The sequence below is a fragment of the Mesoplodon bidens genome (genome assembly GCF_964165515.1).
Source record: "Mesoplodon bidens genome assembly, chromosome: 13".
NCBI classification, from domain to species: Eukaryota; Metazoa; Chordata; class Mammalia; order Artiodactyla; family Ziphiidae; genus Mesoplodon; species Mesoplodon bidens.
The window spans coordinates 24,773,833-24,791,660 of record NC_138169.1 but is presented as its reverse complement, the minus strand read 5'-3'; the positions used below and the strand labels follow the sequence as shown (position 1 = coordinate 24,791,660).

General features: G+C 43.7%; 1 protein-coding gene across 6 annotated transcripts in view; it reads left to right on the top strand.

Moving 5' to 3' along the window:
• The first annotated feature begins 3,783 nt into the window (after positions 1 to 3,783).
• EIF4ENIF1 (eukaryotic translation initiation factor 4E nuclear import factor 1) overlaps positions 3,784 to 17,828 on the top strand; it is a 41,944-nt gene continuing 27,899 nt past the window's right edge. For 3 of the 6 annotated variants that reach the window (XM_081252015.1, XM_081252016.1, XM_081252014.1), the window contains exons 1-2: positions 4,197 to 4,340; positions 5,001 to 5,120. In XM_081252015.1, coding sequence (XP_081108141.1) covers positions 4,254 to 4,340; positions 5,001 to 5,120 — 207 coding nt within the window. In that variant the 5' untranslated portion in view covers positions 4,197 to 4,253. Of the gene's footprint in view, positions 3,857 to 3,932; positions 4,039 to 4,196; positions 4,341 to 4,382; positions 4,583 to 5,000; positions 5,121 to 17,828 lie in introns of those variants that run through there. The other 3 variants (XM_081252018.1, XM_081252017.1, XM_081252019.1) reach the window with 3 other exon arrangements.

Below are 17,828 nucleotides of genomic sequence, written 5' to 3'. Positions count from 1 at the left end.
TTTTAAAAGTGGGGATGGGAGACGGTAGGTAGGGCATTTTTTTAAAATTAACGAATAGTTGATTTACAATGCTGTTAGTTTCAGGTATACAGTAAAGTGATTCAGTTTTATGTATATATATATACACACTATTCTTTTTCAGATTATTTTTCATTATAGGTTATTAAGGTAGGGCATTTTTATATCCTTTTCTCCTGTGCTTTGTAAAGCATCATTTTTTTTTTTTTTTTTGTGGTATGCGGGCCTCTCACCGCTGTGGCCTCTCCCGCTGCGGAGCACAGGCTCCGGACGCGCAGGCCCAGCCGCCATGGCTCACGGGCCCAGCCGCTCCGCGGCATGCGGGATCCTCCCAGACCGGGGCACGAACCCGTATCCCCTGCACCGGCAGGCGGACTCTCAACCACTGCGCCACCAGGGAGGCCCTGTAAAGCATCATTTGAAAGCACTTGAGATTTCTGGTGGAGAGCGCAAAGGCTAGCATTATGCATTTAAATGCTTGAAAGATTTTACGTTAAAAACATGAGGGAAAAAAACTTATTTGGTGCCTTGGTATTAGAATCACAGGTAATTTGCATTTTTGCTCGATTTTTTTACCTATGTTAATTTTTGTAATTAAAAGTGTTTAAAAGAAGTTCCATTTTAGCGGGACACGGGAACCAATCTTTAATCTGAAGTTATGTGGCAAAGTAGTTTTAAAATAATTTAGTTACTTTCAAAGTCCTGATTAACACTGTAATACTTACTGTAATGTTACTCTTATAAGTACTTTATTAAATAACATTTATATAAATTATGATAATCCAGGATGATAAATCAGTAAGCATGCTTTCTAAATGCTTTGCTGATACTTTGTCATGTGCATTTACCACCATCAGCTTTGACTAATTTAGGAAGGAATTAAAGGCATTTCCATTTGAATTATAATGAAAATAATTAGTCCCATTGGGTAAGATTAGAAAACAATATAGAATAACAATAGCTAGTGCAGCAGCATTTGGTGATGTCAGACTCTTTTAACTACTTTGCATATATAAAATCAAAGATGTAAAGTGCCAGAAAGGGTTTAGGCTCAGCAAATAATTTGCTCTATGGTCTTACAGAAGTCTCTTAATAATTTCTTTGTAGTCGTTGAATACATGATGCCACAACTGTGAAACTGTTCAAATCCTATTTTCTTGGAAGTAGGGATTACCCTTGTAGAAAGAAAAGCTGAGTAGAAAAAAGCTCATTTAGAAAGGTGCAGAGCAGTGGAGGTCTGAGTTGAGGCTGCTCTCAAAGTTTTTAGGTTTCTGATTTCTATTTGCTTCTCTGCTGTTCTTGGACTGTTAATTTCCCCAACTGACTGAAAGTTGGGAGTCCCCTTATGCCAAATTTTGAAACAAGAATTTGAACCTAAACCAAGATCTTACAAATATTTAGTAAAGAAGTAGAATCTTTTTTCTCTTACTCTCTCAAAGGGGTTCCTATACTGATATTTGAAAATTCATTTTCGTTGCAAAAGGGGGCATTTAGAATTACAAATTATCATTCCTGCCAAAGAGAATAACATTCAAAAGCGACAATGAAACAAGGATTTGCAAGCATCTAGCTTTTACATGACACAGGTGAAAGAAGTTAGTTCACAGATGCCCTCCCTTAGTAAATGATTACCTTTATTCCTAGGTAATAATCGTCTTCTCCTTTAATAAGGACAGATTAAGGCTTTGAGAGGTAAGAACGTGGTTCTACAAGACATTAAAGAAGAGCCTGGGGGAAGAGTACATCCTCCATAGGATAGACCAGAGGACCCAGGAAATGAGCTTCAGGCCAGGCCTTTATCATAATGGCTACAATGCCTTGAGCACATTTCATATATGGCTGGTGGTAATTTAAAAATATGCCCACAAATTCTGTGACACTCTTCCCTTGAATATAGGCCAGCCTTAGTGATGCCTATCTAAGGAACAGCATGTGGCGTAACAGACAGTGACTTCGAGGCTAGGCTGTGCAACTGTCTGGCCCTCTCCTAATTGGACACTTGCCTGGGAATCTAGCCACCATGTTATGAGGGAGCTCAGGCCACAGAGAGACCAGGTTTAAGTGTTCCAGGAGTAGCTCCATTGGTTCCAGCTGACAGCCACCACCAACCACCAAACATGTGAGTGAATGAGCCATTAGATGTTCCTAGCACACAGCCTTCCAGCTGATGTTGAAGGGAGCAGAGACCAGCTGTCCCAGTTAGGACCACCCCAATTTACAGATTTGGTGCAAAATAAATGTTGGGTTAAGCCATTGAGCTTGGGGATAGTTTGTTACACAGCAAAAGATAACCAGAACAGTGGTTTTAATGTTATCTCTTTAAAGCCTGAAAACTAAGTACTGCTATCTCTTTTTTTTTTTTTTTTTTTTTTTTTTTTTTTTTTTTTTTTGCGGTACGCAGGCCTCTCACTGTTGTGGCCTCTCCCGTTGCGGAGCACAGGCTCGGGACGCGCAGGCTCAGCGGCCATGGCTTACGGGCCCAGCCGCTCCGCGGCGTGTGGGATCTTCCCGGACGGGGGCACGAACCCGTGTCCCCTGCATCGGCAGACGGACTCCTAACCACTGCGCCACCAGGGAAGGGAAGCCCTGCTATCTCTTTTTGATAGATGAATAAACAGGTTCAAAAAAGTGAAGTGACTGGCTCTAGTTTCACACTGAGTGGCAGAGCCAGGATTTAAGAGCTTCAAAAAAATAGGCCTTCTTCACTTCTCCACAGTGGCTTGCAGAGAGAGGATAGTTGTGAGAAACTCATTTTATTCATCATTACAGACGAAAAGAAAAAGTTTTCGTAATTGTTTTGTTGTCCGTTGCCAATACTCAAGGACGGGAACTTAGTGCTCAATCACTGCCCAATCGGCTGATTTCACAGGTGAAGCTCAAAGAAAGTAGGCCCCTTCAAAGAAATGTAGACTTCGCTATACTTTGCGAGAAAAATTACATTTCCCTCCAGAGCCATGTATCATTCCACGGTCCCACTGGGCAGAAACCGGCTCACACGTGATCTCCGTCAAACCTTTCCTCCCCGCATGGCAATTACTCTCATTTGTTCAGAGAGGAGGAAAATTATACGTGCGTCTGTGTGGCCGTCAGACGGTCTCAGCACTACATACTAACAGCCTGACATTCGCAGTTTCATCTTTCACCCAAACGCACTTGCACTTCTTCCCGTGCAGGCTATGGGGCAGGAAAGAACATTTCAATGAATTTGTCAGTCGCCCGTAGCTCATTCAACAGCAACCGTGGCAAGTTTGCTTATTAATGCAGCAACGCGTAATCTCGCTTATTCCTCATACACATAGAGGCCATTTTAATAAGAGCGAAACTCAGAAGTCAGAACTTTGCCCAAGATTACACCACCAGTAAAAAAAAAAAAAAAAAAAGAGCCAAGGTTCGAACCCCAACCGGAAGGCGCACAGCCCTCAAGTTCGCCTAACTCAGATTCCCGCTGCCGAAGCCCCAGGGTTCTCTTGCTGACGCGAACCGTGCAAACGCAGCGGCCGACCCACTACATGACCGCAGTAACCCTCCTTGGAGAGCCGCCGGGCGGGGGTCGCGAGCTTCAAGCTCCGCCCCGCCCTGAAGCGCACGTGGGAACTGGGCGTCCTCCCCGGGGCTGCCCACGACGACCGCCTGCGAACACCTGGGAGGGCTTCCGCGGCCCCCGGCCAAGCCTCCTCCCTCTGCCGTCATCCCCTCCCGGCCTCCGCCTCCCCGCCGTCGTGCGTACGCAGGGGCCGGCGCCCAAGGAGCGCGCCGCGATGTTTCCTTTTTCCGGCTGGCACCGCCACGGACACCTCACATCCGGGCGCGCGTCGGCGAAGGCTGCGCTGGGGCCCGGGTGCGTGGAGGGAGTTATTAAGGGGGAGGGGGCCGGGGAGGAGGGGCGGAGGGCTGGGCTGCGGTTACGGCGGCTGAAGGGAGACAATCTGAGCGGGTGGGGGGGGCGAGAGTGAAGGCCGCGCGGAGCAGCCCTCGGACCGGCGCGGGCGGCGGGCAGGGGAGCTGCGGCCGAGGCACCGAGTAAGGGCTGGGTGGCAGCGGGGGCGCCGGGATTCGGGGCGCCGCGCGCCTGGGCCCGCGGGAAGAGAAGGGGCGTGGGTGCGCTGCGCCCAGGTTCGCGGGCGTGAGCGCGAGCGCCGGGGCGCGCGCGGGGGCCGGGCAGGGGCGTGAGGCCAGCGGGGCGGCCGGCTGGCAGCGGGCGGGCTGGCGGGGCCCGAGCCGCCCGGCCGGGGCGGATGGCGGCGGGCCTATACCGGCTCCAGCTCGGAGCGCCCGGGCCGGGGTATTCGGCCTCCCCGCTTCCTCCGGCCCGCCTCCCCTCCGTGAGTACTGTCCCCGCCCATTCTCCGAAGGAGGCCTCTGGGCCGGGGCCTGCGCGAGAGGCTGGGGGTTGGGGTCTCGGCCAGGGGAAGCTGAGTTTTGCAGCTGAAGCCGGCGCTCGCCCCTTGCTTGCCACGGGCTCCCCTGACATGTCCACAGGTGCAGCTGGCCTAGTGAGGGGCGCTCGGGCCCCGTTCCCAGTCCCTGGCCTCCGGTAACAAGGGGCAGCTGGCGCCGTCCATTGGCAAGTGACAGGCACTTTACCACTGCCCGACTTCCCGGATTCCCAGCTCCAGCCAGTCTCCTCCTACCTGCCCCCACTCCGAGAAACTTCCCCACTACTGCCTGAACGGCCCTCACGGGTGGCAGCGACTAATGTTGGTTTCTTTTTGTATTAAAACTGCTTAAAGGCTGGACCCTGATTTGGGCATGTTGCACTTCTCCTTTCCTTACCCTGTTGATGCTTAGAGCTCTTTGCTAGAAGAGGTATCTAAGTACCAGTGTTTCTGTTTCCAAGTGGGGTCTGGTTTATAGCATAATTGTTGGGTGAGGGTTTTTTTAAAGGTAGTTAGTCTAAGAGATATGAATTTCCGTTTCTTAAACAGTCAGGACTTATGAAAATTTATTGTTCTCGGTGACAGTTTTGTGCTGATTTCTTCCAGGTGCAAAGAACTGTAGACCGAGGAGCCATGGATAGAAGTGTGGGTGAAACAGAAAATGGAGATGCCTTCCTTGACCTGAAGAAGCAACCGGCCTCCAAATCCCCGCATCGCTATACAAAAGTAGGCTCTGTTATTAATGAAATAGTGTTTCTTTATAGGTGAGGAGGTTAGTAACATTGTGTAGGAATTTCATTAGTATTATTTAAAGTGGTAGTCTCATTCTGACTCACTATGTGAACTAAATATTAACTAGATTTAGTAAAGCATTGCTTTGAACTTTTTTCTGCAGTGTGAATACCCAGAGTTTAAACTAGAATTTGCCTCTAAGTAGCCTTCAGGTGAAGGGAATATTGGCTCGATATTCCCTGTGTGAATTTGTGGGTCAGTATATGTTGGCAGACGAATTCTGTAACAGCTGTGTAATTGGTGTGTTACTGACTTACATTCCATAGAGTAAGGATTTCAGCTCTGGGATGCCTCACAGAAATCAGTGTCCTCTGTATCGATGTTTCCTTGAGAGGCGAACTCCCCACAGGAATATTCTTTGGTGTGCTTGCCTAGGGTAACCAGATTTTTTAATTCTTTTTTTTTTTTTTTTACTTCCTGTTGTAAAATGCATATGGACTCAACAAAAGTTAAGACTTAAAGCTAAAAATTCGTGGTGATTTAAAACTCCTCCAGATATCTCCTCTTTCAGGGGGGTGGGGGAGGAGGAATCACCTCAAGGTTATATATTTATTGAAGCTATTGTTTCACTGTCCTGTGGGCTACTGAACATTTCTGAAGAGGTTGACCGGAGCAGTGAATTCTTTCCTAGTCCACTGAACTGTGTTGAGCTGGAGTACATAAAATGTGCATGGGACTGTTGACGGGAAGGGTTGTGTCCTAGTTGGGCCCATATCTGTTACTTCCCTGGTGTGAACCCCATCAAGGATTCTAACGTGGTTATTGTCCCTGGCTTCCCAGGATACTGATTGGTTAGTATTTTAAACTCGGGCTTTGTTTGTGTACTGATGCTACTACTCTTAACTACTTGATAAACTATCTGATGCTATTGGAGTAATATTCATTTTTAGCATAAAAAAAAAACTTAAGGAAAAGAGTGTTTTCAGGTGTAAAAGAGTTTTGGTTAATTGCTGTGTTAATACAATCTGTTTTGGCATGACAGAATGTGAGTTGATACAAAGCACTTTACTTCTTCACTCAGATTTGGTCTTCCCAAATATATTATAGTTTCTCTCAAACCTGAGAGTGCTTGTATAGTATTTCACAACTTAAATTCATTACCCAAAATGTTGACAGGTGAAATCTGAATGGAGAAAAGCTTATTAAATGAAGGGAAAGTGATTTGAACTGCCCTTACTGATATAAGCTCATGTGAATTCAGGTCTCCCAGCAGTTTTTGAACAAAAATTCTGACTGGTACTTTACGTGTAGAGTCCAGGCATAGAGGCTTTTGAATCACTGTCACACACTCATCAGAGGGTAGTATGTATATTTTATCTTTAATGTATATCCATCTTTATGCATGTCATTTTTAGGAAGATATTATTAGTCTTTCTTAGTGTAGAACTTATATATGTCTATAGTAAAGACTGAGAAGCTCAGTTTTGCCCATTTTTGACAATCCAACCTCAGAATTCTGCCATGCTTAGATAACTGTCAACCTAAAAATTTCTTTAAGGCACATTTAAGTTTACATTCAATGGTCTTCTCTCCCCAATTTAGTTAGAAATAGTTTTACTTTCCACTTCATTCAAGAGTACTTAGTTAATGGCAATTTTAGGGTCATGTTTAGGCAGGGTTGGGGTATTAGAGTAGTGCTTTCATATATATGTTTCTCAGCACTCTGGTAATTTTATGTGGGATTTGAGGCAAACTAAGCCTTTTTCCTTTTGAAGGAAGTTTGAAACAGTCCAGTGTTCTGAGCACTATAATAAATGTCTTTTGGTTCCACAGCTGGAATAATATTTGAACCATCGTACTCCCTATTTACATATTGGGATCAAACTATTGGAATAAATAAAACATTTAGTAATGTTTCTGCTGCTTCAGGTTCACAAGCTAGAAGGTTTAGAAGCAGTAGAAGGAAACTGTCCTCAGTGACTTTTGTAAGTGATGTCTTTTCTGAAAACCTTTGTAACTGAGGGATTTGTAGTTAACTACAGGGTCAGAAAAACACTGGCCAGATGAGAGGGTTTCTTAAGCTTTGACCCTTCTCCATTTAGTAGTATTCAGTTGTTTTATGGGATAACACGAATAGTCTTCAGAATTCGAGGTTTTTTCCCCATGAAGGTGGAGGAGTTCAGGTGTTTGGTGAGTGCTTTTCAAGGTAACAGACCAGAGTTTCCTGTGTGGTAGGACATCCTTTAGTCCAGCTTGCTTCTCAAACCTTAATGTGTCTGGGGATCACCTGTTAACCTTGGTAAAGTGTGAATTCTGATCGTTAGGGCAGGGGTGGACTTGAAAATGTGGCCTTTTTTTTTTTTTTTTTTTTTTTTTGGTGGTACGCGGCCCTCTCACTGTTGCGGCCTCTCCCATTGCGGAGCACAGGCTCCGGACGCGCAGGCTCAGCGGCCATGGCTCACCGGCCTAGCCGCTCCATGGCATGTGGGATTTTCCTGGACCGGGGCACGAACCCGTGTCCCCTGCATCGGCAAGCGGACTCTCAACCACTGCGCCACCAGGGAAGCCCAAAATGTGGCCTTTTAACCAGCTCCCAGGTGGTGCCCTTTCTTCTGGTCCACTGACCATGCTTTGAGTAGCAACGCTTTAGTCTTCCGTGGAGAACTTGAAATATGGTGTTGATGTTGTCAAGCAACTCAGGGGCATAGTTACTCCCCAGGGTTCAGTTGGTGTCCATTGTGTTTCCATGAATGTCTCAGGAACTCAAGTTAGGGTCACATTGGGAATTTTCAGGCCTACTCCTAAGCCTCAGTGATTATTAATTTGGATGGTTAGGAGTAGCTTTATTATATGCACCTGCTATCCTGAGGGTCTTGAGCCCTTAATTTATAAACCCACTCGGGTCCATTTTGCCAGGCCAGATTCCTAAGATCAAAAGCTATGTTTTGGTAGTATTCAAATGTGCATTTTTCTAAAGTGATTGCATTGTGTTGAAAGACTTTGGGAGGTTATAGAGTGGGGTCTCACATCAAAAGTCATGGATTAAAACTGGTTTAGACAGTGGTTCTCAAAGTGTGGTCCTCAAAACTACCACTTAGTATCATCTGGTAAATTGTTAGAAATACAAAATCTCGGGCCCCATCTCAGAGGTATTGAATCAAACTCTAGGGTTAGGGCCAGCCATCACCGGCTGAATAACAAGTAATTCAGAGAATTCTGACTCAGATTCAAGTTTGAGAACCATTAGTTTAGAAAACAGGAGGTAGTGAGGCTTATTAGTGGAAAAAGTTTGGGACTCATTCAGCTTTTTCTTACCTTCATCAGTGGTCCTTGTTTACCAGTTCTTGAGATGTAGTACCTGCTCTTCTATTAGTGATACCATCTTCTGCTTGAAGTACAAAATAGAAATGCTTTGGCCTGTCCCACTATTCTGATCCATGTTTTTTTCTTCAAGCGAACAGACTGATTTTCTTAGGTCACAAAGTATTACGTACTTTGTGCTGTTTCTCCTTTGCTCCTGTAGCTTGCCACTGACTCCTTATTGAATGCTGTCACCTGCCAGTTGGACACGGAATAAAAGCGGAGGACACTCAGAATATTCAGCTTGATACTGACCAATGTTAACCATGCATGTTAAATCTACCAGCTGAAAAATAGGTGTTGGATTATCTGAGTTATACCTGTGTGCTCTTCATTACTTTGACTGGTTATAAATTGGCACTGTTTTATTTGTCATTGTAGGGATATTTAAAGGAGGCCACCCTAATTTGTGACTGATGGGCAGTTGGTCACAGTGGTACAGCCATGTTTGTGTCTTTGCTTTGTTTCTTTGTTTTGTTTTGTTTGTTTTGGCCATGCGACACAGCTTTCAGGGTCTTAGTTCCCCAGCCAGGGATTGAAACCGGGCCCCAGCAGTGAAAGCACCAAGTCCTAGCCACTGGACCACCAGGGAATTCCCTGTCTTTGCTTTAAAATCATTAAGAAAACAGACAAGCAACTGAAGTGGACTGATATGAGTAATCCTTCTAGCCTTCTTGGAGAGAATCAGTTGCAAGACTTGAAGTCAAGCCTTTGAAAATACTCTTTGATTTAAATTCTAGGTTGAAATCAGTAGTCCGATGGTCAGTTTTTGCTATACAAAGATCTTGTTTGATAACTTCATGTGTATCTCATAAACTGAGTTGAATAGTAGGCTCTAACAGGTCATTTCAGTGAGGCACTTAGCTATAAACTTCTAAGCTAGTATAAAAATAGTGGTGCCTGTTTATATGGGGGAAGGCAGAATCGTGGTACAAAAAATCATGATACCATGTTAATGTTTCAGCTGTCCAGAAACCTAACTGGAAGTTCTTAGAGGGGGCTGGCTGGCAACACCATAGATACTGTCTTCTGACTGCTCTTTCCTACCTGTTCCGATTTTAAGTCATCTTGAAAAGTTGGGATTAAGGGCCCTTGCCCCCTTGGGTATCATCTCCTCCTTCCTCATGGTGGGAACTTCTAGTTAGATAAGGAGCCAGTCATTTCACAATTGGAACGTCTGACATAGAAATCTGTGGTTCTAGCACCCCTTCCTAAATCTTTGGTTCAGGAAGGGGTGCTGTAAGAGGAGCTGGCTTAGGGGAAGCCTGCCCAAGGAGGTGGCAGTTTGTTCAGGGTTCCCAGCAGTCCCACTGGACTGGGACAAACCCATCACTGAGTGACAAAGCTGCTGGGAGGGGTTGGGCACCTTCCCCTGTCCTCTCAAGAGAATCACTGGAGAGGAGAGGGTAAGGGGCCACTGAGCCCCACTGCCTGGTTTGGGATCCCCCACTCTTCCACCTCCTTAACCTGTGTTGCCTTCAGTCATATTCTCAACTTCTCTGACTCTCATCTTTTTCCTCTGTAAAATACAGATAGCATAGTATCTAACCCATAGGATTTTTTTTTTTTTTTTTTTTTTGCTGTACACGGGCCTCTCACTGCTGTGGCCTCTCCCGCCGCGGAGCACAGGCTCCGGACGCGCAGGCTCAGCGGCCATGGCTCACGGCCCCAGCCGCTCCGCGGCATGTGGGATCCTCCCAGACCGGGGCACGAACCCATGTCCCCCGCATCGGCAGGCGGACTCTCAACCACTGCGCCACCAGGGAAGCCCAAACCCATAGGATTTTTGTGGGGAATAAATGAGAAAATGAATATCAGGTGCTTAGAAAAGTGGCTGGCACACAATACATGTTAAAAATTGCTTATGATGGGGGCTTCCCTGGTGGTGCAGTGGTTGAGAGTCCGCCTGCCGATGCAGGGGACATGGGTTCGTGCCCCGGTCCAGGAAGATCCCACATGCCCTGGAGCGGCTGGGCCCGTGAGCCATGGCCGATGATCCTGCACGTCTGGAGCCTGTGCTCCGCAACGGGAGAGGCCACAACAGTGAGAGGCCCGGGTACCGCAAAACAAAACAAAAAAACTGCTTATGATGTAATGAAGGTAGGGGGAGATACTGAAAGATAGCTTCTTTAGATACCACCTTTAGATCAAGGTGCTTATTTTCTAAATGTCACAGTAACCATCTCCATTTTAATATGAAACCAGAAAGCACTATGTAGATGTAATGCTACCACCCTAAAAATGATTTTCATAAGTTTCCTTCTGGTACTTATTTACCTGCTTAGTTCATGTTTTACATTGCTTTTATCGATTGTATAAACGCATTTAAAAGCCAAGGTTTATTTTTATTGTTTTGGCCAGATCAACAGAAAAAGCAAGGTTTCCTTTTTTTTTTTTCCCCCATTCCCATTTTCTTAGCTTCACATAAATCCTTTCAATAGAAGAAAGTCTTTGCATCAAATCAGCCACCATTAGAGGCTTGGGTGAATTCAGGTGCTGAGTCCTGCTTATCAGCTCTGCAGGATCCAGTTTGCATCCTGACCTGCCTGTAAGAACTGTTCTAAACAGTGCCCCTTTAGCAACAAACCTCATGAATGGGGGATGGTGGAAGGTATCTCATGCACCCCCTGTGTCATTCGTTCACCATTGCCCTGGCTGTCATCTATGAATGCCATTACCCCATTGTCATCTATTTTTAAAAGCTTTCTAAGCCTTTCAAAAAAGTCATGTGACTCATAGATTGAAATATCAGGTCAGTCAGCAACCATCTGAGAGCCTGATGGGCCAAGCCCAATGTTAGTGGGTATGTGGAGGGTGGGGACTAGAAGAGGAGGTCAAAGGGGGACCCAACCCAAGCACTGCTCTAGGGACATCTGCTTTCTTTAGGAAGAGCCAGGCACACATAGGTGAGATACTGGGGCACTTCTAGGGTGCTCAGACCACTAACAGTAAAATAAAAATATCCATGGTAATCATAAAAAATTGGGCTTTTGGGCTTCCCTGGTGGCGCAGTGGTTGAGAGTCCGCCTGCCGATGCAGGGGACACAGGTTCGTGCCCCAGTCCGGGAAGATCCCACATGCCAAGGAGCGGCTGGGCCCGTGAGCCATGGCCGCTGAGCCTGCGCGTCCGGAGCCTGTGCTCCGCAACAGGAGAGGCCACAACAGTGAGAGGCCCATGTACCATGCAAAAAAAAAAAAAAAAAAAAAAAAAAAAAAGAGGGACCTCGGGGCTTCCCTGGTGGCGCAGTGGTTGGGAGTCCGCCTGCCGACGCAGGGGACACGGGTTCGTGCCCCGGTCCGGGAAGATCCCACATGACGCGGAGCGGCTGGGCCCATGAGCCATGACCGCTGAGCCTGCGCGTCCGGAGCCTGTGCTCCGCAATGGGAGAGGCCACAACAGTGAGAGGCCCACGTACCGCAAAAAAAAAAAAAAAAAAAAAAAAAAAAAAAAAAATTGGGCTTTTTACTCTTGTGAATTGAATTCAGCTCACGGACGTAAAGAACATTTCCCCTTTCATCTCCTTCTATAAGTGACTTGTGTGAAATTCTATAACGTCAGATTGTCATCAGAATGCATAGCTGCTTCTGCAGGGGATTTCTGCAGAAAGAAACTGTATAAGGTTTTAACCACTGATGCTTTGAGCTTATACTCACATCATTTGCTTTCTACTTTAATTCTGATCACTGAAAAGTGGGTGTCCATATTAGTAATTCCCAAGTAGACTGTTCGGGAAGGCTTGACACATTTTCTTTAAGGAAGGCTGCTAAAACTAAGAAAATGTGTTTATACTTCCTTGGATGTGGGACTCTTAGCCAATTAGCAGCTTGTTCTTGTCTGGTCAGGTTTTAGTAACCTATGCAAAAATTAAGGTCTCTGTTGATAACTCTTCTCTTGTCCAGATGACAATTTTAGTGAACTTGTTCACGATGTAAGTTTCTGTGGATTGTCAGGACTCTACAAAAGGGTACTCTCACATTCCCTCCTGAAACACTCATAGGGAAGGAGCACTCCCAGTTCAAAATGGGCACTTTGAAGTATTCTGCCTTTAGCCAAACTTGAAGGTTTTCTTTGAAGATATCCCAAAGGGATTCCTTTCCAGGAATAGTTGCTGTTAAGGACTCTTGAGATGGCAAGTTCAAGAAGACTTCTTTTGAGAGATTGGAGAGCAGTGGGGCCAGGGACCACAGTCATCTGCCTGTGCTGGCCACTAAGCATGGCACACAGGAAGTGTTCTGTGGACAGTTATGGAAGAGCAAACTTTGTGTTGACTTAGCTTATGGTTTCTCTCCTCCCCACTTAACTGGGGGATCCTCTCAGGCTGGGATACCATCTTAAGCAACTTAAGACATTGCTGAAGGTAACAGGTTTAGTTCTCTAACCCCAATGAGGAGGATCTCATTTTTCCCTAAATGTTGGGGTGGACCTTGGGCCACATTTTGAGAAACGTGATTGGTTTAAAGCACTACTTTTTAACCTCTGTGGGGTCCATTGGAGGTCTTTGGATAACCATTGGAGATGAACACTCATTGCAGAAATTGCACAAATGCGTTTTGTGTATGATTTCCTTGATGCCATGAAACTGGTTTAAGAAGCCCTGCTCTCAAGAACAGTACCTGTAGTTTGAGCTAGATGTTTAAAGTTAATCCTAGGAGCTATTCAATCCAAGAATTGTTTGGTTTCCCCAGTTCTCAGCCTATTAATAAATTGCTCTTCATCCTCTGTAGACAAGTGGGCTGTGTTTTGGGCATTGCATTTGGTCAGAGGCATACCATGGCACAGTTGGTGCTGCTGGCGTGGTTGATGCCTGTGTGCAACTCGCCCACTGCTCCACTTTGCGCTCTTACAGGCCTGTCAAGTTTATACATTGAGCATTCACACCTAGAATATGCCAAGCGTATAAAGTCAACAAAGAAAACTGGAATAATATGGGAGGGAAAATTAAAACATTTTTACCAACCTGAGCCACTCTTTTGTATCCAAGAGTAGTTGGCATTTATAAATCTGTGATTAGAGCAGTAAGTCTGTAACAAGAGAAATTAAACAAAACATTAACCTCTGGTAACTAAACCTCTTAGTTTAATTTACTTAAAAATTTTTTTTTGTTGAGATAGAATTCACATACATAAAATTCACCCCTTTTAAAGTATACCATTTAGTGGTTTTTAGTAAATTCACAAAGTTGTACAACCATCACTACTATCTAATCCAGAATATTTTCATCTTGGCAAAAAAACTCTACCCATTAACAATCACCCCCGCCCCTTATCCCCTTCCCCCGGGCCCTGGCAACCATTAACCTACTTTCTGACTCAATGGATTTACCCATTTTGAACGTTGCATATAAAGAGAATCATACAGTATGTGACTTCTTTCACTTAATATAGTGTTTTCAAGGTTCATGTTGTACCATGTATGAGTACTTTATTCTGTTTTATTGCTAAATATTCCATTGTATAGGTTTACCACATTTTGTTTAACCATTTATCATTTGATGGACACATGGGTTGTTTAAACTTTTTGGCTGTTGTGAATAATGCTGTGAGCATTTGTGTACAAGTTTTTGTGTGAACATAATTTTTCATTTTTCTTTGGTTTATAACTAGGAGTGGGATTGCTGGATCATGTGGTAACTGTGTTTAAGTTTTTGAGGAACTGCCACCATTTTCCATAGCAGCCGCACCATTTTCCATTCCCATCAGCAATGTTAGAGGGTTCCAGTTTCTCTACATCCTTGTCAATACTTATTTTCCCTTTTTTTAAAAATAGCCATCCTAGTAGACATTACATGGTATCTCACTGTGGTTTTGACTTGCATTTGCCTGATGACTAATGATGTTGAACATCTTTCATGTGTTTGTTGGCCATTTGTGTATCTTTGGAGAAAAATCTATTGATCTTTTACCTGTTTTTTAAATTGGGTTATTGTCTTTTTGTTGTTGAGTTGTATGCGTTCTCTCTATATTCTAGACTCTTATCAGATATGTGATTTGTAAATATTTTTTCCTGTCCTGTGGGTTGTCATTTCACTTTCTTGATAGTGTCATATGAAGCAAAAAAATTTCTACATTTGAAGTCAAATTTATCATTTTTCTTTGGTTGCTTAGGCTTTTGTTGTCATAGCTAAATAACATTGCTTAATCCAAGGTCATGAAGATTTATACTTATGTCTTCTTCTAAGAGTTTTATAGTCATAGCTCATATGTTTAAGTCTTTGATACATGTTGAGTTTCTTTTTGTATATGGTATGAGACAGGGGTAAACTTTATTTTTTTGAACAGTTTTAGATTTACAGAAAAACTGGGAGCATATCTTATATTGGTATGGTACAGTTATTACAATTAACAATGTTGATACATTGTGATTAACTAAAGTCCATACTTTATTCACATTTCCTTAGTTTTAACAATGTCCTTTTTCTGTTCCAGGATTCCATCCAGGAGACCATATTACATTTAGTTGTCATCTCTCCTTAGCCTCCTCATTTCCCTTTTTTGTAAGGCTTTTTTTTTTTACCTTTGTTCAAATATTTTTTGATCCCTGCAAATAGAACATTTTGGTCCATCTACATGTTTTGCGGCTGTGTTAAAATTTTAATCTTTGCAAGTTGACTCCTAAATAAATAGATAAAATCATTAGCGTTTCAGCAAACAGCTGTACTAATAATAGAGAACACCTATCACTTGGGCTCCCTATTATCATTTGGAGTTAAAAGTTTCAAACAGAGCCTCATTGTTTAGAAACTTTTTGTATATTGAGAATATACATATTTAAGTATGAAATATATTGCCCTTGGTTTAATAGTATACTAGTGTTCTTAGTTTAAAATTCGGATTTGAGGGTGGTGGAGTGAGGGGATATGTAATAATCTTTGGGTTGCTTCTAATAGCAGAAGATTGCTTTGCAGTGTTTTTTCCTGTAGTGTATAAGTATTTCCTATATTACAAGGTCCTTCCTGTTTTTACTGGAAAATGTTTTAAGCCCTACTGTTCTTAGGATTTCTGTATTGTTGCATCTGCAATCATCATAACTACTATTGGTCCATCTTCCCCACCCCTCACCACCAAATTTGTGTCACCCCTGCCCTTCTGACACTGTGTTCACCATGCAGATTTCACTGGACTCCAGTCTCTACTGGCAATTTGCAGGTGATATGTCAGTACTTTGACAGTTTTTTCAGAATTTTGAGTAGCCTTTAGACATTTCCTTATATTTGGAATTCTGTTTATCTCAGACTTCCAAATTTTTCTAGGTATTTCTACCCAATTAATAAGACATAATTCATAAATGAATCGTAAATAAATGTAAATAATTGACATTCTGGTTTTAAAACTAAAATGTCATCTTGTTCTAGGGCATTTTGCTATTTCTCACCTAATGGAGAAAACATTTAGGTGCCTCAGGTGTCTGATGATACTGAGTAATTTCATGACATGCTTATATGCTGTGATTCCTGTAGGCTGAGAGAGTAACTCTATCCCTCCATATTTACCCCAAGATATGGGAAGCAGTGATCAGAGAAGCAGCAAGCATTCTGTTGTGAGGCCTGTGACGGGGGTGTTGGAGAGGCTGTAGCACAGTGGTATATGCTTTTTTGCAAGGCAGTTGTAGCATTTTACTGGTACTGAGAGTTTGGGAACTGCTGTTTTTAACTTTACTATGAAAATGTTTATATAAAAAGGAGGCAGTGGTTTTGTGTGTATGCATGTGTATGAGCAGGTGTGTGTGTGTGCACACGTGTGCATATATAACTACACATATTTCCTAGTTCTGCTGAGAGGGCCTAGAAGCAAATGAGGATACCCAGTTCCCAAGTCTTGATTTATTATACTATTCCCCACTTAAAGGAACTTGGATTTCTTGAGAAATGGCTGACTCTGGGGTTAGGACAGGATGGGTACAACGTAAGATAGAAAGTAAGAAAGTGCTTTTAAAAAATGATGGGGCATGTCAAAAGGATGCGGGAGCCAGCTTGAAGAGACTCTCAATTTGAGCACCAAAATAATTAAGGACATTAATGAATTATAGACCATTGGAAAAGCTGGGAATCTGTGAGCCCATGTCAATAATAAATAGGTAAATAAAAGGGGAAGAAGGGAGGGTTTGTATTTACAGTGGACTGTCAAGTGCCTGACTGGTAATTATGGAGGGAGGCCTACAGTTGAAAAATCAAGATTGGTTTGGCTCAGAATCACCAGTAGATGCTAAATTTATGGGGAAATATTGATGAAGGCCAGAATATTTGGATGATTTTAAAGTGTCTCCCCCACAGATTGCGTACTGATTGCAAGTGGGAATGTAGTAACTAAAGAGTAAAACTGGAGAATACCTTGATCAGGTGGTTAACATCAAGTTAACATCACTGATGAGGGGCAGATGGGTGACATAGGCATCCAGAGGTGATGCTCTGAGGCGGACATCTCTTAGGTTAGTATTCTGCTCCAGAGATGCTTAGCCTCAATCTAATCATGAAGAAACATTAGGCAAACCTAAAATGAACAATGTTCTCTTTAAAAAAAAAAAAAAGTAGGCTTTATTCTTTAGAAATGCTAATGTCATAAAAGACAAAAGAAGTTGTAGAAATGTTCCAGATTAGAGACCAAAGAGACATGACAACCAATATCTGGTTCTAGACTGGATCCTGTGTTAGATTCTAATAAAACGTAATGTAAAGGACATTATTGGGTCATTTGACAAAATTGGAATCCAGAGGGATAAAGTGGTATTGATAACTGGTTGTATAAAACTGACAGCACTTCTCAACCAGGTTCTGCAGAAGTGAGCCCTTATGCCCTAAGGCATCCATTGTATGTAATAGAGTCTCTTCTCTCCTGTGCATCTAAAATGATACTGGCCAAGTATAATCCTTGGGAGAATGGAAAAATAGTCACTCAAATTATTTTCTATAGGGCTTAATTCTCTCATAGAGCCACAAAAAAAGGCTGTGAAAGAATATGCTCATTTTTAGGAAACAGGCACTGAAGTGTTTAGGGGTAAAGGACCATGTACATTAAAAAAAAAAAAATCTGTCCCCTTGTAAGTTGGCATCTAATGCATTTAAGACCAGTCAGAATAGCTGAAGATTTTTTTTTTTTTTTTTTTTTTTGCGGTACGCGGGCCTCTCACTGCCGTGGCCTCTCCCATCGCGGAGCACAGGCTCCGGACGCGCAGGCCCAGCGGCCATGGCCCACGGGCCCAGCCGCTCCGCGGCACGTGGGATCCTCCCGGACCGGGGCACGAACCCGTGCCCCCTGCATCGGCAGGCGGACTCCCAACCACTGCGCCACCAGGGAAGCCCGTAGCTGAAGATTTTATGTAAGCCTGAAGCTACCATGCCTTGATCA